The 16,324-nt window shown below is 27.5% G+C and overlaps 1 protein-coding gene across 1 annotated transcript; it reads right to left on the bottom strand.

Moving 5' to 3' along the window:
* Positions 1-279: 279 nt before the first annotated feature.
* LOC132926518 (uncharacterized) lies at positions 280-15,984 on the bottom strand. Its single transcript, XM_060990885.1, has 2 exons — positions 15,809-15,984; positions 280-796 (listed from the first exon to the last, which is right to left on the bottom strand). The coding sequence occupies exons 1-2, from the start codon at positions 15,877-15,879 to the stop codon at positions 280-282; spliced, it is 588 nt and encodes a 195-aa protein (XP_060846868.1). The 5' UTR covers positions 15,880-15,984.
* Positions 15,985-16,324: the final 340 nt, after the last annotated feature.

Below are 16,324 nucleotides of genomic sequence, written 5' to 3'. Positions count from 1 at the left end.
ATAATCGTTAAATAATTATTATTAATTTTATATACACATAATATTGTTTACCTCCGAATCAGACATTTTGCCATTGCATAAATAACGATTAATAATAGACTTTATATATCCCAATGAGTCATTGCAGTAACACAACAGAATACTCTGTACGACCAACATACTTATCAATTAATTATTATTTATACAAACAAAGTAAACATTGAAACTAATTCATCGGATAAACAGATTTATAATTATAATATCGAGTAACATATCAACTTAATGGTAAAAACCGCGATGCTACTGATTCGGTGTAGTATGAATCATGAAACAACCGTGATCGACAAAATTATAAGCTTGAAAATATTCAATACCCACCACGTACGGCGCCCACGTAGTTACCTTAAACTCTATTCCAGCTTCGTGGCTGGTTATTGAATCCAAAGAAGTTGGCATATCGGCCGGTTTTGTTAATCCGGTTTGAATTTCGGCCGAAGCTTCAGTTGCGCAAAATGTTACGTACATTTTCAGCATCGAACTAGACGATTTCCTCGGCGGACAGACCAAGTCACCGCTCGCCACGTCCCGTTCGGCCGGACCCACAAAAACTGGCCGCGTTGATACCGAAGATGGCGATTGCATCTCCACTGCATCGCCTGCACCATACATCACTGCAATGTCGGGAATTGAGCAATATTGCCTTGTCATCAGACCAGAAAACTCGCGGTATACTTTTGTTGACTGGCCGCTTGCGGGTGGTTTAGCTGAAACCGGCAGCATCGCCTGATGCTCGGCCGCAGCAGACGGCGATCGGATCCTGTCATCGGATGTAATAATATTATTTTGCATGATAATGCAATGTAATATATGTTTATATAGTCTTACGATAAATGTATGTTTAATGCTATTAGAAGGAACATAATAGATGACATATTCTTTGTAACATTTTTCAACGAACATTTTTTTTAAAACATACAACATACATATATTATTTATTCTTTTTTCAATAATTATAACTAGAGGTCGGAATAATATTCTTTTGCATATTTTTTTTGAGTCTATGCAGTTAAATTTCGGTTTGAAATCTATAAAAATTATGAATCATATAATTCAATGGCAAAAGTTTTTTTTGCATATTTGAGAATATTTTAAGATGAAAGAATATTTCGTATAATAAAGAATATTAGAGAATATTTCGATTAATCTTTTGGGATTTGGATATTTTTTGTTGTAAGGACGAAAATTATATATAATATTAAATAAGTGTTTAGTCTGTTGTTATTGAGATGACTATAAATGGAATAATGATTACGACGCTCAATAAGTCACGTAGGCTAAAAATGAATTGGAAAAAACACTTCAAAAATAGCTCCAAACGTTCGTTTATGACATTAAGTAACGAGTTCATAGAATAGATATACAAAGTTCATATTGTATAACATAATATTATACGCGAGTGTAGTTCATTTAGTTGATATCCCATCAGTCTATGGTTTAATGCCGCGCGTCGTCTATACGTAATATTGTCATACTGGGTGTAATTTATTTGTCCTGTTAAATTATTTTCAATATGCCGAAAATCCCATCAAGTAAATTAAAAAATTTAATTGCACAGTGGATACTACCATTAAATAAAAACAATGTCATTTTTACAACTGATGGTGCTACTCTTTTTTGTCAACTGTGTAACAAACACATACCATGCATTAAAAAGTCTCAGATTACACAACACGTACACACATCTTTACACCAAGAAGCTCTAAACCGTAAGTTAAATACTTCAAAACAATTATTTTTATCGGAATCTACTTCTAAAAAAAATGTAAATGAATTCTATGAAGACTTATGTTTGAGTTTTATTTCTGCTAATATACCGTGGTATAAACTACAAAATCCACAATTCCGTGCATTTTTAGAAAAATATATTGGCAAACATATACCCGATGAAAGTTTGTTACGTAAAAATTATCTTCCACATTGTTATGATAAGACTTTATCCAATATAAAAAATGAAATTGGGGAAAATAACATTTGGATTGCGGTTGATGAGACGACAGATATAAATGGTCGTTATGTGGCAAATTTATTGGTTGGTATATTAAAGTCAAATCATCCGACTCGTTCTTTTCTTTTAACATGTAAAGTTCTAGAAAAAACTAACCATTCTACAGTGGCTCGATTTGTGAATGATGGGTTAAAATTACTATGGCCCTTGGGCGGAAATGATGAAAAAGTGTTGTTGATGCTCTCAGATGCTGCACCATATATGGTGAAAACTGGACAGTCATTAAAAGTATTTTATCCCAATTTAATTCACGTGACATGCGCAGCTCATATGCTTAATAGGGTAGCAGAAAAGGTTAGAGAAATGTATCCAGACGTAAATTCATTAATTAATAACATAAAAAAAGTATTTTTAAAAGCTCCGTACCATGTTCAAGTGTATAAAGAACTGTTACCTGATATTCCGTTACCCCCCGAACCGGTATTAACAAGATGGGGAACATGGTTGGAAGCTGCTGTTTTTAACTGTGATCATTTCCAAGGTTTAAAAAAAGTTATTGAAGAATTAAGTAAACAAAAATCTCCTAGTCAGTCTATACTTAAATGTAAATCAGTTCTTGAATTAAAAACTGTAGAAAATGAATTAATATTTATTAAGACCCATTTTCTTATGCTTATAACAGCCATAAAAAATTTAGAAAAGTCAAATGTGACTCTTGTTGATTCGATAAATCTTATTGAAAGTACAATTGTTAAACTTCAACAAATACCTGGAGAAAATGGAGAAAAAATAAAAATAAAAATTGAACAACTTCAACAAAAAAATCAGGGACTCACAATTTTAAAGAACGTAGCAAAAATGTTGAAAGGAAATAATGAAATACAATTTGTAGATAATTTTTCACCTACTATGGTAACTGATTTGCAGTATGCTCCTGTGACTTCAGTTGATGTTGAACGTTCGTTCAGTACATATAAAAACATTTTAACAGATCGTCGTACGAAAATGACGCCAGAACACATGGAACAGAATATAGTTGTTAACTGTTTCCAAAAAGGAGAATTGTCTTAAATAAAATATATCATTTATATAACTTTATCATGTTAATAAAATGTTAAGTTAAAGTATTTTTTAAAGCTAAATTATAATGTATTGTTTATTTAATTAAAAATATATTATACATTTATATATATATATTTCATTTAATATATATAAATATATAATTATACCAAGAATTACCTTTTTTTTAAAATATAAAAGCATATTTTGAATTTAGGAGAATATATTACTTTAAAAACATATTTTTTGTATATTTAACTACAATTATTAAAGAATATTAGAAGAATATTATCAAATTTTTAGGAGAATATTAGCATCTTATTTTGGCTATTTTAAGAGAATATTATTCCGACCTCTAATTATAACTGACTTATCAGAACAGAGATATTCTCAATCACAATACACTGTTTTTATCTCATCCATAATATATATATATATATATATATATATATATATATATAATTTATCTAGTTTATATTGCCAAAAAGTTTTTTGCTTGTCGCGTACTCACGAGTTACGATTGATACTAATTTTACTAAATTTATATAATAATACTCCACAAAACTCATTACAGTGACGTAGAATCGAATATACCTGATGCATATATGTTCGGCATCCGCTTTTATATAACACCTCTTACCTTAAATAATAATAATAAATATTATTATTAATAGAAAATTAATATAGCTTTTGTTGAAAAAAAACATTTATACACATATATGTACACTTATATGCACACCTAAATACTCCTGTGGATATCGAAGATTTTTTTCACTCGGTCAAACTAAAATACCGTTTTTGAACACGACTTTACAGTGACATTTCATCGAACAAGAAAGATGATTCCGGCATGCAGTTATATATACGCATCAAACGAATGTTTCTATTCGAAATCGTATAACATTTACATTAGATTACGTTATGTAAATTTTGCGAAATTTATCGTTGCAACTTTTAAATAACCTATAATATAACCACGGGCGTTTGTCAAAGAGAAACGCGTTTCATTGTTGAAAATATATCCAGTAATATTGAGAATCGAATAGGTAAAAATTGTGATAATCTCGTAAGAAAATAATTTAATATTGTTATTAAATTTAATAAATAATAATAATTATATTGAAACAATTATTATTTTACGCATTAGTTATATTAATTTCGCTTTAGTTAGCTACGGGATCGAGTGGCACTCCCCGGCGGCGAGTGTCTTTACGTAAATTATTAAGCTCATTACGTCTGTTCAACGCAATGAACCGCCTACATAATGAGGTCATTCGCGTGTAACCTTAAAAAATGTCGATGTATTACAATATCGTATTATACACATGATATGTATTATTCGACGAGGTGATCGCATCTATAATAATATATATATATTTGTGTATATAAGAGACGTGTTACGAAACGTTACAAATTAAATGTAATCGCAGGTAGGCAATGTAACTACTAATCTCGTACATATTATTAAAAATGTATATAGGTATGTACATATACAAATTATGTGTGTGTCTAGTAATGCAGACGCGTATACATTTTCTCGTATACCTATACATTATACGTGGCACAGAATACTGCTGAAGTCGTATAATAATATTATAATGATGCTCTACGAGCATGGCTGCAGATAGGATTTGGAAAAAGCACTTAATTTTAGTTCACAGAAATAGTTAGTTATTTTATTTTATTGATTTTTTTCTCCCAGTTATAAGCCATGTATTTATTATCGTCATGGAATATATCAGAAAGGAGTTTATTAAGTTAAGCAGAAATGTGGAAGAAGTGTCGCGCTACTGCATATTATTATTATTATGATATGTGATGAATTAAAAATAAGCCCGTACGTTGCTATTGATAAAACTTCACCTTGTAATAATATATTAACTGAGCTGGTATAGTTAGCTATTTTAATGAATAATAATTAAAGGGATTCTGAATGTCGACTTTCTTTATCCTATCTCTTATTATAGATTAAAGCATATAATTATTACGATTGATTGGGATCGTGAGTACAGATTTATAAACGAAGGGTATAATGATTGGTGATGCACCTGAGTCTGCATGTCTCAATTGACTTGTCGTTGATGAGGATTTTACCTTTGTAATTTGTGTAAATATATATTAATATGATTTCTTACCTTGTTGATGTTTTTGAACAATTGTAGAATTTGTGAAGAGAATATTAATAATGTTAATTTTCTTGAAATAATTGCAAATATAATCTTAAGTTTTGAATAGAAAACTCTTTAATAATTCACAACAAGATATTGTAAGATTTGAAATAGAACAGAGTTAATTTAATAAGCGGTTATTTATGAGTGTGGTGAATTGAGACGGTGCGTATGAAAATGGCTAAAGTAAGCAGACTGGCTTGAATATTAAAAAGGGGGCTCTACTTATAGTATTGATCTTTGATACCTTGTTGTTCCAAATTAAATTGTTGTTGTTTATTTTGTATAAATACATCAAAATATGTTTTTGTAATATAATGGCATTTTTACATGTATATATATGTATAGTTATTATTTATTAATGGTTTTGTACATTTTGAATAATATCAGGGTACATGGGTTCAGATATTTGTTAAATGGTTTTTTAGTAATAACATATTTAATAGTATTATGATGATATCAAAACATGAAGCTGTGTGGCGCAATGATGTAGATATCATTACAGATATTATGATGATATGTGGTACTGCTATGCAACAGGTACAACGAGTAAAAATTAAATAAATATATTATTTAAAGGTAACTTTTTTTTAGGTTTCTGTTCAAAAAATCTAAACACAGAACATTTTTAACAATATTGTTTAATATATTTTTTTTTACGTTTTAAACAAAGATTTGTATACGTCTCTGAGCGTAAAATACATACTCGTATTATGTTCGACAAATCACTAGTAAATAACGAGTTTTAAATTTTAATTTAGGTAAGCCAGTTTTATTTTTATGTTTTAAACCTTTTTTTTTTTTGGCGCACAATACGTAGATTAACTTCATAAATTGCTCCTTACTAAAGTTAAGTTAAAACTAATTTGAATTGAATAAGGAATATATTATTATCTACATCAGTTTTTTCTATCGAGAACACTGAATTATATTATTTGTTAATTAAAATGTAGCCATGTAAAAATAATAGGACAATAGTAGACAAAATCAAATTTATTGACCATATATTTTATTTGATTGATAAACTCTTTATAAAACAGTTTACTTAACTATAATTATATTTTTAATACAGTCAATGTTTTTGATGTAATATCTATACTATATCTCAATAATATATTATAATACGAATAAGCCAATTTTGGTTTACTTATACTTTGCTCGCTGTAGCAATTATTGAAGACAATCTGGGATTACAGTTATAATATCATGTCATAATTTTTTTTAATTTCTATATGCGTGGTACGTGTAATAATTATAAATTATTCATATTTAATTAATAATTACCACTATTATTCAATTTAACATATATCTCACTTATTTAATAAAAAAAATATGTATAGTGGCCCAGGGCTCATGTCTAAAGTTTAATTTTTCTGCAACAAACGTTATTTTTGTAATACATAACTAATCACGATGACTGGTATACTCTACTTTACTTTAAATCATACCTAATAACTTTATAGATTATATTATAGTTTTATAATATTAATTTAATAAGGCGATAGTAATAGATAAATAAACTATTATTAAGTTGACTTTCAATAATCAAGTTATTCACCAGGTATATCTGTTGAATAAAATGTATCCCGATTAAAGGTTTAAAGTGTTTCAACTTGATTTTATTTCCTGGAAAGCTATCCAGTGAATGAAATACTTTGAAAGTGATAGGTAATGGAATAAAACATTATGGTTATTATGGTACAAGTTATACATTTATTATATTTGACCTTAATTTAGAGGATAGCAAGAAATTCACATAAATTTAATCAACTTATCCAAAAATGTATTTAATAGCATCCTCCTCCCCAAAATAATAAATAAAAATATACCGGAGCAAGTAGTTTGGCACTAAAGTAGTAAATATTTATAAAAAAATCTTTGAGAATATTTAATGCACAATTCGCATGATTTTGCAAGATTAATTTTTATGTCAAGTTGTCAATTTTTTCAGAATTCAGTAAGTAATTTATAAGTATTTGTAAGCAAAAGATATTAATTTTTTAAGTTTAGACATTTTAATTTAACCCCTTAAGTTTATATCATGGTTAAATTCTAGAATCCTGAGCAGTTTAATAATTATATAGTTTTTAATTGATTCAAAATGTCATGCGCTATTCTAAATACTAATACTTAATGCTTATAATTTGCTAGCACTAAGCACAAATCAAAAACGAATAATTACTTCTTTCTTACTTACCCTAAATAAATAAATAAAGATATGTTTCATAGGGCTTTTCATATTTGATGGTGTTAACATTTTGTGTAAAATCTTCTTCACCTCTTCATCCGATTTTTTTTTATGCTGCAAGAATAATAGAGTTGCATAATATGAATTTCAAAAATATTTTTGAAAAATCAAAAAAAAATGTCTTAATATTAATTAATGGTATCATTTTTCTTTGTGGATTTTAAATAATAAGTTGGAAAACGTATGCCATTGAATGTTTATTATTAATATGATTTATATAAAACTTAATATTTCGGACCAAAAAGGCTTAGAGCGCCTTTTTAGGAACAAAATATGTATTGTTGTATTTAATAATTTTAAAATAACGATCATTATATTTATTTTGTGTGCAATAAAAAATTTGATCAAGATAACACTTATAAGTCATAAAGATTATACTGTGAAAGAATTAAAAAAAAAAGAGAAACTTTTTAAAAACTAGACCCTGTAAAAATTATTACACAAGTAAAGTAATATAATTAAGAAACAATTATTTGAAATCACGTATACTGCTATAAATTGGTAAATTGTATGATGATATACAAGTTATTTTGTTTTCACAGTACTTAATATTAGGAACAAATTTAATTTTTAAAAGCACTGGATAATTTAAAACATTTTATTTAATAACCTCGCAGAAAATTATCGAAATATTATTAACTATATGTTTACTGAATAGGCAGTAACAATCACTAAAGATTATTAACATTGTAAATATATTACGTAAGTTCTGTATTAGCTGTAAGTACCTTACTAGTTTCATTCGTAGCTAATAACTTTTTCAAAGATAGAACGTTAATTAGTTACGTTTTAGTTACGTTCACATGTTTAGGGTGCTAATTATCAAAATACATATATTGTTATTTTATTATTTTGCCAAAAAAACAATGCAAATTAATAACTGAATCTCTATGTGCAGTAACCGCTAAGGGTCACTATATAAATATAAACAATATAACATACTAGTTTAAAAATACAACGTTAAAAAATCTAATAATATATTAAAGAGGTATAAAATAATTAAGTGGTAAACATTAAAACATAATGACAATAATATCGAATATTTAATAATTCATTATACCTACTTGTTTATATGCATAAATAGTAAAAAAGAATTTATATGTTTTGTTTTTATTTATCAAATAATTTCATGAATTCTCGAAATAAAATATTATACAGATGAAAAATTTAGAAAATAGTGAATAAGTACCTACAGGATAGTAATTTAAACTGATTTTAATACCATTAATTATAATTTATAAATAATATAAAATGACGTTCTCTATGCACATGATAAGCATGTTTTCTAATTGAAAATTGTATTTTAATTTGAATAAGAATTCAATATATACTTTTGAATCCGTTCATAGTAACCAATTAATATTAATTAGATTTCAAAAAAATTAAATGTTTTATACACCTATTTATAAATTATATAGAAGAATATATTTTTTACTTTATTATACTTAATATAAACAACATTATAATATTATTAAATAGATGTATTTAAATTTCGTAGAATAATATTGTAATTAAATTCTAGAACGATTAATTCGAAACGATTTAAATGTCACAATTTTAAAACGTTCATTAATCAAACGATCTCGTGCGCACGATATAACTGGAAAATGCTTATCGAGATTTTGATCGATAAAAAAATATTCACGTACCACACATATACTAAGTGGAATTGGAAGATTTAACAATTTAAGTAATACAAATCAAATGAATATATGTGAAAATATATTCTAAATACACATATTATATTATAAGATATAAATGGTAGGTATATGTATGTACAATAATTATATATATATCGTTACAAAGTTTTCATTGTATAATTTTTTTTTTTTTTTTGTTAGAAACTACTTCTTTAAAACTGGTTAAAAGCTTAATTTTGAAATTTTATACTGAAAGTTGGCAGGAAGTAGTTTAAAGTTAAAGTTTTAGTTTCTGTAATGTATTGAACTTAAACAAAAGTGATCGGGCTTAAGTCGGGTCCACACAGATAAAACAAAATTAAAATAAAACATGAACTTGATGTTTTTCGACCATTTTAAAATAATTATGTTTTTTTCAAAATTTAGTTTTAATTTTTAAGGACAAATTCGTGTTAATATTCGTAAATATTGTTAAATCATTTTACGTGAATAACTCAGAAGTAAATCCTATACTAAACCACTTCATCTAAAAAAAAATTGCATGTACAATTTCTTTATTTATTACAAAACGGAGCCTTCTTCTTACACACACATGTAAATAGATGCTATTTTTTTTTTTGGCGGGGAGGCCCGGGGGAAGGGGTGATTAACCTTTTTCAGAATAGTTGAGGCTTAAAAAATATTTTTTTTTATTAATTATTAGTTTCTACAATACGATCTTAGGAGGAGGGCGATCGCTCCTTTCGCCCACCCTAAATTACGTGGCTGTCTTCTATGGCCGTCCCATATAAATACTTTTAAAATAACTAAAAATAGTCCCAATTTTATAGGTATAATAATTTGTTAAAAACTGTAGCGGAGATTGGGAATTATTTTAGCGATTAAGCCCCCCTATACCAATTCACCAAAATTTACTGACTATGGATTTATTGCAATGTCTTAAGTACATCATATTATACAGGAATAATAGATCAAGTAATGCGATTAAAATTAGTTATCCCAGCCATCGTGAATGCACGCATGTGTGTGTGTATTAATAAAGTCGTTGCGTTTATATAGTAACATCATAGTGAAAACGATAGTATAATCATATTTGTGTACTATTTCGACGATTGTGCGCGACCTCCACATATAGAGAGGATGGGTTGAAACAGTAGACTAAAAAGAACCGGTTCGAGAACCCTTGGAAATTATTGGAATCTTAACCTTATTAGAATCCTTATATAAATATTAAGTCTTAAAAAACCAAAACTGATATTTTGAGTGTATTAAAGACATTTTTCCATATTAATCAGGCTTTGATCGTATGTTTAGTAAATGTTAATATAATTAGTTGTCTTGTCTTAATCGTGTATAAATTATAAATTTAAATTGGTAATATTCGGTATTAATAGAAAATAAAATTTTTAATGATTTAAAAAAATCAGAACTGACATTTTTGTTTTACTAGTAACAGCATCGAAATCAATGTAATAATACAATCTTCAACCCTGCAATCAAAGCATCTTAACATGTGATGCGTTAGTTTTTAACCGCAGCTATGGCTATAGCCTGTAGGTATATTATATACTGTAGGTGCATTGCACGTGTGTGTAATATTCGTTATTAGTCACGAATAGCTTATAATATTATAATAATATACAGAATTTGTGCATACATTGCAATAGCATCGATGTACAATATAATTCGCTAATCATGTTCACCGCCCAATGTTCATTTTTCCTTTAATATGAGTATCGAATATATTCTAATTACGTCTTAAATATATTTAAAAACCATATTTTCAAATTCTTGAGATATTTTGTATTACTATAGTAATAGTATACATATAGTTACACAAATTTCTGTTTTTCAAATGACAACCCCCTTATTGTTATAAATTATTTAGTGGTTAATTATATTAAAAATGTTAATGTAGCTAATCTGTAGAAAACAATTCCATATTAAACTGAAAATTATTTAGTAGATAGAATATAAAATAGATTTAGTATTGGATATAATGTTCATTATATTTGAATCATTTAAAAAAATTGCAGATGCTAATTAGTTACTTACATTTTTAAGTCACAATTTATTATAGTCCTCATATCTCAAAATTATAATATAGTGCAGTGGTTGTCAACCTTTTTGGGTTCATAGCTCCTTTTGATTTTGGAATCAAATATACGGCTCCCATACAAATAATGAAAATCAATTTTATTTTTAGTTTATATTACGGAAGTGGCTCCTTTGATAATAACCGACGACGCCCCTGGGAGCCACGACGCATAGGTTGAAAACCACTGATATAGTGGGTTCCATAATATTATCCTAAGTACACAAAGTCACATAGGTAAATAATTAAAAAATTACTTGTTCTAAGTAGTTTGATTTTGATACATTAAAATTTTCAGAAAAATTATCAGCTTAAGTGGAATAATATAAATGAGATTTTTCCTGTTAAACAGAAGTTTACTTCTCTATAGGATAATCTTGAAGTAGTAAAAATCTGAAGAATTTGAAAATATAGTCTTTAAGTATATTTATAAATTAATAATTACATTTTGGATGAAGAAAAAGGAGGTAAGAACTCTTGGTGAATTACTTTTTATATAGGTAGAAAGTCGAAGTGATTTGTATATAGTATATTATGCTATTATGTAAACGGCGTATGATGCTAAAGCAAACTGTAGACGAACAGTGGACGCGGATTATTGTTGCTTACTCTTGCAAAGATGCTTGATAAATCATGATTCTATGTATATGATAGTTCATAAAGTATCGTAAAAATATATTTTTTTATAAGTGTAACTTCGATTCAATTTAATTATTATTGTACTTAATAAAAAATAATTTTCAATTTCTTACTTAAAACAATATATTTTATTATTATATAGCTATAACTGTAATTCTAATAAAAATTTCAAAACCAATAACTTAACTCTAAAAAGAACTTGGTCAATTTCTACTAAGTGCAAACGATTTTTTTTTTAATATGATCATCAAAATAATTGTGATATCATAAAAGTAAATTAGTATACATAGGTTTTCCGTGGAAATACTTAGGATGATACGGGACTTTTTGGACAGACTATATAGCAATATACCTACATAGTACATATATTATATTATTTATATTCCACGGTTAAGTTTCGCACATTTGCATTATAGGTATTTTATTATGACTTATTGACATATATATATATATATACAAGTATACATTATATACAATAATAAATACATTAGTAGTATTATTAAGCATATGATACACAATTACGAGAAATAAATTACATACTTATGCTATTTTTATTTGTTATTACATACAATATTTATATTATATTTAAGTATACAGTGAAACTTATTTGTACCGGACACTCTTAGTCGCCGAAATGTTTTCTATTATTTGGAGGTGTCTGGTATATAGAGGGATGGGGAGGTAAATGAACAATATCAAAATATGTATATCAAAAACCACAAATGAATAATATTTATATTATTTGTACGTATGAATATGCTTATACTAGTATGCATTATATTATTTAAAAATAAATAGTTAATTAATGAGATACAACCATGTGTAAAAAGGAAAAATTTACATTGTAATAAAATACACTTGGATAAAAATAATCAAAATCTAGCAATAACAGTGTTTATTATTTAGAGGTTTTTCAATAGATAAGAAGTGAAAATATTCCAGTTCTCGAAAAAGTGTTAGCTATTTGGATGTGTCCATTATTTAGAGGTGCTCGTTAAAGGAGATTTCACTGTATATGTAAAATCTCGAGTATTATATTCTAAATGTACATATTTTCGCACTTCGATGCTCAAATATATGTACCTATATGTAAATGTTTGTTATAGTATAAGCATATATACAGTAGATAGGCACACAATATTTTAAAAGTAATATAATGCTGACAAAACAATTGACAGCTAGGTATATAATAGTTTTGCAGCACGCGTTCGTACGCATACGTTTATATATTAGTTTAGCGAGTTCGAGCGTATTCAGGAAAATTTTTAAATTATACAATTAATTTTTTTTTACGACGAATTCAACTTTATATCTTAATGTGCCTCTACATTATGCAGAGTGTGCAGACATAATTTGTCTTAATTTATGTTTTTAATATTATTGAGAACATAAAAAGATACGCTGCAGTGTTCGCTTATTTAATTTAATCTTATTAAAAATATATTATATAGGAGGTACCTATATCTCGGGTATTAAAGAATTATATTGTTGGACTGGAGCCAAATTATATGTTTAAATTTTAGGTGGCAAGCGAATATAACAAATCAACTAATTGCTTTATTATTTTAACGGTCACTTTTAACAAACGCATTAGTATGTAGATTTTCGATGAATTTTAACTGCATAGATGTTCTACAACGCAAACAGTGTTTAGTATTGTCTGCAGCATTGAAATAATTTTTTTCGTTAACGTTAATAAATCGCGTTAAATTATTTTTGTATTTTGTATTCAAGTAAATTCATGATAAATATATTTTGGTTTAACTGAGTATAAGTTAATTTATGCACAAATGACAATAACAATTGTCAAGCATAATAGTTACGGAGTAATGGCTATACAATATACTTAATACTTATACATATACGACTCGTACTACTCTTATTAAGGACAAAACAGTAAAAACAAGACGAATTATTATGTAATGGAAATTCGAGTTTGTGGTTATTACAATTTATAATAGCGAATGAAATGTCTGACGGAACATTATAGTAATTACCAGGTATAAAATAACCAACTATATAATATAATAATATTGTATGTATTGTGTATATGTGTGCGATTGCAATGGTATAAAAACAAAGAAAAGAGTTTCGTTGCAAATGCGACGGACTCTACGAAGACTATATTATTCGTTACAGATGAAAATCATATACGAAGGTATGATATTAAAATTAAAGAACGAAAGAATAATTATTACATTCGGTCCAAGCACTTTATTACCATCATATATATATATATATATACTACACACACAAATAGATATGTATATACGTGTACGCATCTCTATGTTTTGTATTACATTTTCCGCTTAATTTATACGTCTGCTACGTTCGTCCAATTCGTTATTAAATTAGATAGTGTATGATTAGTATGATTCATGTCTTTTTCCGTGGTTGTAAACTTATAAATAGTCGTAAACTTTTTACTAAAAGGTCTATGTTACGTTGTGTTATATGTGGTCTTCTATTAATGTCCGTACGTATTTTATAAACTGTGGCAAACAAATAACAAACTCTGATACGTCTCATGTCACAGATCTATATTATTTGGAGAATTCCCAAATAACCTTAACCTAACCTTCTTAATAAATATTAAGGCCCTGCATGCCCCCAACACATTTGAGTTGGCAAGCCGATAGTTATTTAAATTTTTTATTAGTAAATAATGTATTATAGTCTGATAAAATTCTATAATAATATTATTTTTGTGATTCGAAAAATATGAATATAACCGTGAAGTTCTACGTACAAATGTATAATATATGTATTATATTTAAATTTAGGTATGCTATTACAGTATTATATGACTACTACCATTGCGTGGCTTAAAATGTCTTATTATGTGCCTATAGTAGAGTAGGCGAGCGTGATTAAAAAAAATCACATGCGATTTAAACGTTCGTTCAAATCGCTCTGTACATGATTTCACGTGGTATTTCATTCATTAACTCGACCCGTCAGCAATATTCGAAAAATAATATTAAAACGATACAAGCAATAACTGCGTCTAGTATTTTGGTCAGGCGAGTCAAATTATGTTTATTGTATTTTTTTCTACTGCGATGCTGTCTTGATAATTATCCGTACCCAAAACGCCGGCAAGTATATAATAATAATATTATCTTTAGAAAACCGTGAGCTGGGCATGGGCATACCGATTTATCGCGTGCATAAATAATATGGTACGGGTACACCCGCGTATTTTAATACTCGTACCGCCGACTGCGTAAAATCACAGATTCAGTCTAAACTGGTTACTTATCAAAAAGTGTAATTAATATTAACGTATATAGGCAAAAATGAGCTACTCACAGCGCCATCACATTCGCTAAAATATAATATATTAATATTTTAATTATTATTGTTATTATATTGATTTATAATAATGTTACGTAAATGGAATAGGAGTGAATAAATAAAAACCATCGGTAATGGAAAACTGCACGACCTCTAGAATGGTATTCTTCCTAAGTAACGACCATGCTGTAATTAATAATTGTAGAATTACTACAAAACAACAACAAAAAAAGAAAAACGAATTCAGAACTAAACATATTTATTCATATCGTATGTCACTAACACACGATTTTTTATAATATTCGTCGACGACGTCCTGGTGAGAATTGAAAATTATTATAATAATGAGATTTATATGATAAAATCGTCTCCCTATAATTCGTAAAAAAGATACTCGTTTGAAAAACAAAATTGTATCGCAACAGGACTGCAAAACTCAAATTTCGTATTATTGTCGTATTATTGTCGTAGAATTTATGTTGGTATACAAAAACATAGCAAATTGTATAATATATGCACGTGGCGATCATAAATAAATATTAGCTGTTAGCGATAACATTTACAATCAAAACCATAATATAATGGCGTTCTAATTCTTAAGAGTAACCAGCTATGTCCAAAGTTACGTAATCGTCTTGGATTATAATAATTTGCATTATATAAGAACCTATCTAGTACCTTCCATTGGCGAACACTGATCCTTGATTTGTCACGACGGTTGCGAGTGATTTGATTAAATGGCAATTCATCTGTGTATTGATAAACTTCTACGAGAAGATAGAAGTATCTACTGCAAAGCGATAACAACTTCGGTTTTTCACAAACTCAGACGAATGACCTGTGTTATAATTACATAAGATCTAAAAAAAAAAAACAAAAAAAAAAACATGATTACGTTGTTATTGTCCATCAATGTAAAACGTATCAGCGTTCTAATTAGAAGTCTTGAATGTCGAGATATTTAGCAGGTAAAGCGTATTTAATTAATATTTGTCATTGTCATTATTATGATTATTGATAAACATAATAATCGTAGTGATTATGCATAATATGATCGATCGACGGGCGAATTATTAATAATCGTAAAAAAAGAAAAAAATCACGTTTAAAATAATCGCGAAATCGAAACTCACGATATTATCAAAAATAATAATTGATTCGTTTAAAGGGCGACATCTTTATGGATTGCTGATA

The sequence above is a fragment of the Rhopalosiphum padi genome, chromosome 1, assembly GCF_020882245.1.
Source record: "Rhopalosiphum padi isolate XX-2018 chromosome 1, ASM2088224v1, whole genome shotgun sequence".
Taxonomy (NCBI): domain Eukaryota; kingdom Metazoa; phylum Arthropoda; class Insecta; order Hemiptera; family Aphididae; genus Rhopalosiphum; species Rhopalosiphum padi.
The sequence above is the reverse complement of the archived record's forward strand: the minus strand, read 5'-3'. Positions and strand labels throughout refer to the sequence as shown.

Coding starts and splice junctions, on each gene's coding strand:
- LOC132926518 (XM_060990885.1), bottom strand. CDS start 15,879: ATGAATTGCCATTTAATCAAATCACTCGCAACCGTCGTGACAAATCAA. Junction 797..15,808: donor TCAGTGTTCGCCAATGGAAG/GTACTAGATAGG, acceptor ATCCGATGACAG/GATCCGATCGCCGTCTGCTG.